At 48.1% G+C, this 2,500-nt stretch overlaps 1 protein-coding gene across 1 annotated transcript in view; it reads right to left on the bottom strand.

The window, feature by feature from the left end:
• The window catches only part of tenm2 (teneurin transmembrane protein 2), a 230,263-nt gene that overhangs the window by 56,491 nt on the left and 171,272 nt on the right, over positions 1 to 2,500 (bottom strand). The window contains 3 exon segments of the mRNA XM_042075480.1: positions 1,382 to 1,514; positions 1,516 to 1,585; positions 1,983 to 2,038. Coding sequence (XP_041931414.1) covers positions 1,382 to 1,514; positions 1,516 to 1,585; positions 1,983 to 2,038 — 259 coding nt within the window.

Here is a 2,500-nt window from a genome sequence, read left to right on the forward strand (position 1 = left end):
TACAATGGCCACCAGGATAATATGTACATACTGTAAGTGGCTCAATTTGATATTTTACATTTGTATTATGGGACAGGAAAGTGCTGGAAAGCGATGGTTGATTTTTGTAGTGAGGCCAGGATTGTATAAACTCTGTGCACGTCGTGAGCGTGTTCTGCATACAACCATAACCATACGTAACAGCCATGTTCAAGCCATTGCTCATAACCCCAATCAAAACATCAATTTTGCTTTTTAATGTTATTGAATTATTTCTCAATTTGCAAGTAATTCCGGCAGTGTGCTATTGGACCAAACAGAAATCCCCTGCATAATGGCAAGCTTAAAAATCTAAAGTGTTATTCTCAACTCAGTAATGCATAAGCATTTATGCCTGTGGAATATTATGGTTGCAGCCCTTCCTGTTGCTGGTGATTTACTCTCATTCCGTGTACAGCCTTAAGCTGTTGGGAGGCTTGAGCTATTGTAAGCATGACTGGAGCCCTGCGCAGGGTCCAGGTTTAGAGAGCCCTGTGCTCCTAAGCCCTTACGCGTCGCTCACCACCTATCAGGAGAACAGCACAGAGAAGGAGAGCTGTCATCATACTTACATATAGTCAATAAACACACTGACTCGGGGGAGACACAGATGCAGAGAGAAACGCACAAACACACACACACAGACACACACACACACACACACACACACACACACACTGCATGCATGCACGCACACGCACACACATACTGTATATGCATGCACAGCGGGACAGGATAATGAGGGCATTATCTGCAGCTCTCCCCCTCTCAGAGCTTGATAACATAAGAACGGGTGCTGACACCCAGTGCTGCTTACCCCGCAGATTTCTCAAGACACGAGTGCCCATGAATATAATTGTGCAAGTGAAGATGTGCTGGACAAGTGGATAGAGAGGTGTGTGTGTGTGTGTGTGTGTGTGTGTGTGTGTGTGTGTGTGTGTGTGTGTGTGTGTGCGCGCAAACGTGTGCGCGCAAGCAAACGTTCCTGTCAGAGGGAACGAGTAGCTATAATGGTTAATCTGCATAGAGATTTGTTTTGTTTGATATGAGGTGTGTGTATGTATGTGAGTGTGTGTGTGTGTGTGTGTGTGTGTGTGTGTGTGTGTGTGTGTGTGTGTACACATGTGTGTGCACGCTTACACAGTAAAAAGAAAAGATAACTGATCCACCCCATGCTTGGACTCTATAATTCCTCCTGGCCTGGATGTATGCATGTTTAAGTACCCTCGGAGTCAATGATGTATACATAAAACATGCTTATGTGGGATATGGAGCGTAAATAACCCTGGATAAGGAATACATTTGAATACTATTGTGGACACTGGACATGTGTGTGTGCGCACAGAATGTGCTGGTGGTGTACCTGGGCATGGGAGGGGGGCAGGCCTTTGCGGATGTAGACCCCGAACAGGGCGTCCTTGCCCAGGGAGATGTTAAACTTGAGGAACTGGGGCTGGCTGAGGTGGAGCAGGGACCTCCAGAACACGCCAGGGGGATCTCCTGGTCACCCGCCGGCCGATCTCCAGGTCGCCTGTGTCGATGCTGCTGTTCCGCAATGCCCACACTCCTTTGGGGAAAAACAACAACACAGAGCAGAGAGGATGATGGGAAAATATAGCCATGGTCTACTGCTCTTTCTACATGAATTGTTTTGAAGGTTTGAGTGTCCATTGTGTGCGGTCATGTATAAGGATTGATGAGTGCAGCTAAATCATATTCATACACATTTATCAGGAGTGGCTGAAGTGTCCACTGACTGCCTATTCTGTATCAGTAATGGCAACCAACCCTGCGCCAACTCAACTACTTCGGAAAACAATGGGTTCCCAGAAAAGGTACGGCTCTCTCTCTCTCACACACACATTCTTTGTCTCTCTCTCTCTCTCTCTCACACACACACACACACACACACACACACACACACCACACACACACACACACAGGTAGGAGGCTGTAGAGTGTACCGTTGGCTTCTTTCTTCATCTCCATAAACACCTCATCTAGTTTGGCAGGGTCAGATCTGGCACGAAGAGAGCGGCACTAGCTTTGCTTAATATTTTGAGAGGCTCTGTAAAACCCAGTCCTTTGAAATACGGAAAGGCCTGAATAGAAGGCGGCCTAATAAACATCGAACGGAATGTAATTGTCATTCCCGTGGGAATGTGGACTGCCGCCGCCGCCGTCGCTCGGCGACTCATCAGCCTCCGGAAACCCTCTTGGAAGTGAGCCGGAACGCTGGAATACCCATCTGGGAAATGCTTGGAATTATGAACGGGGGGTGTGGTTGGGGGGGGCGTCACAGTTCCTGTAAGTGTGTCTCTCCAGCAGGTGCTACGCCAGTTGTGATTGGCAGTGTGGCATGGTCCCTGGTGATGATGGCCCATAGGCCCATCGCCGTGGCGATGTATCCTATGGCTGTGCAGCCTCCTGTCCTCCATCACGCACTCTCTCATCTATTTTCTCCCATAACTAATGACAGCCT

Source organism: Alosa sapidissima, chromosome 20, assembly GCF_018492685.1.
Source record: "Alosa sapidissima isolate fAloSap1 chromosome 20, fAloSap1.pri, whole genome shotgun sequence".
Classification (NCBI taxonomy): domain Eukaryota; kingdom Metazoa; phylum Chordata; class Actinopteri; order Clupeiformes; family Clupeidae; genus Alosa; species Alosa sapidissima.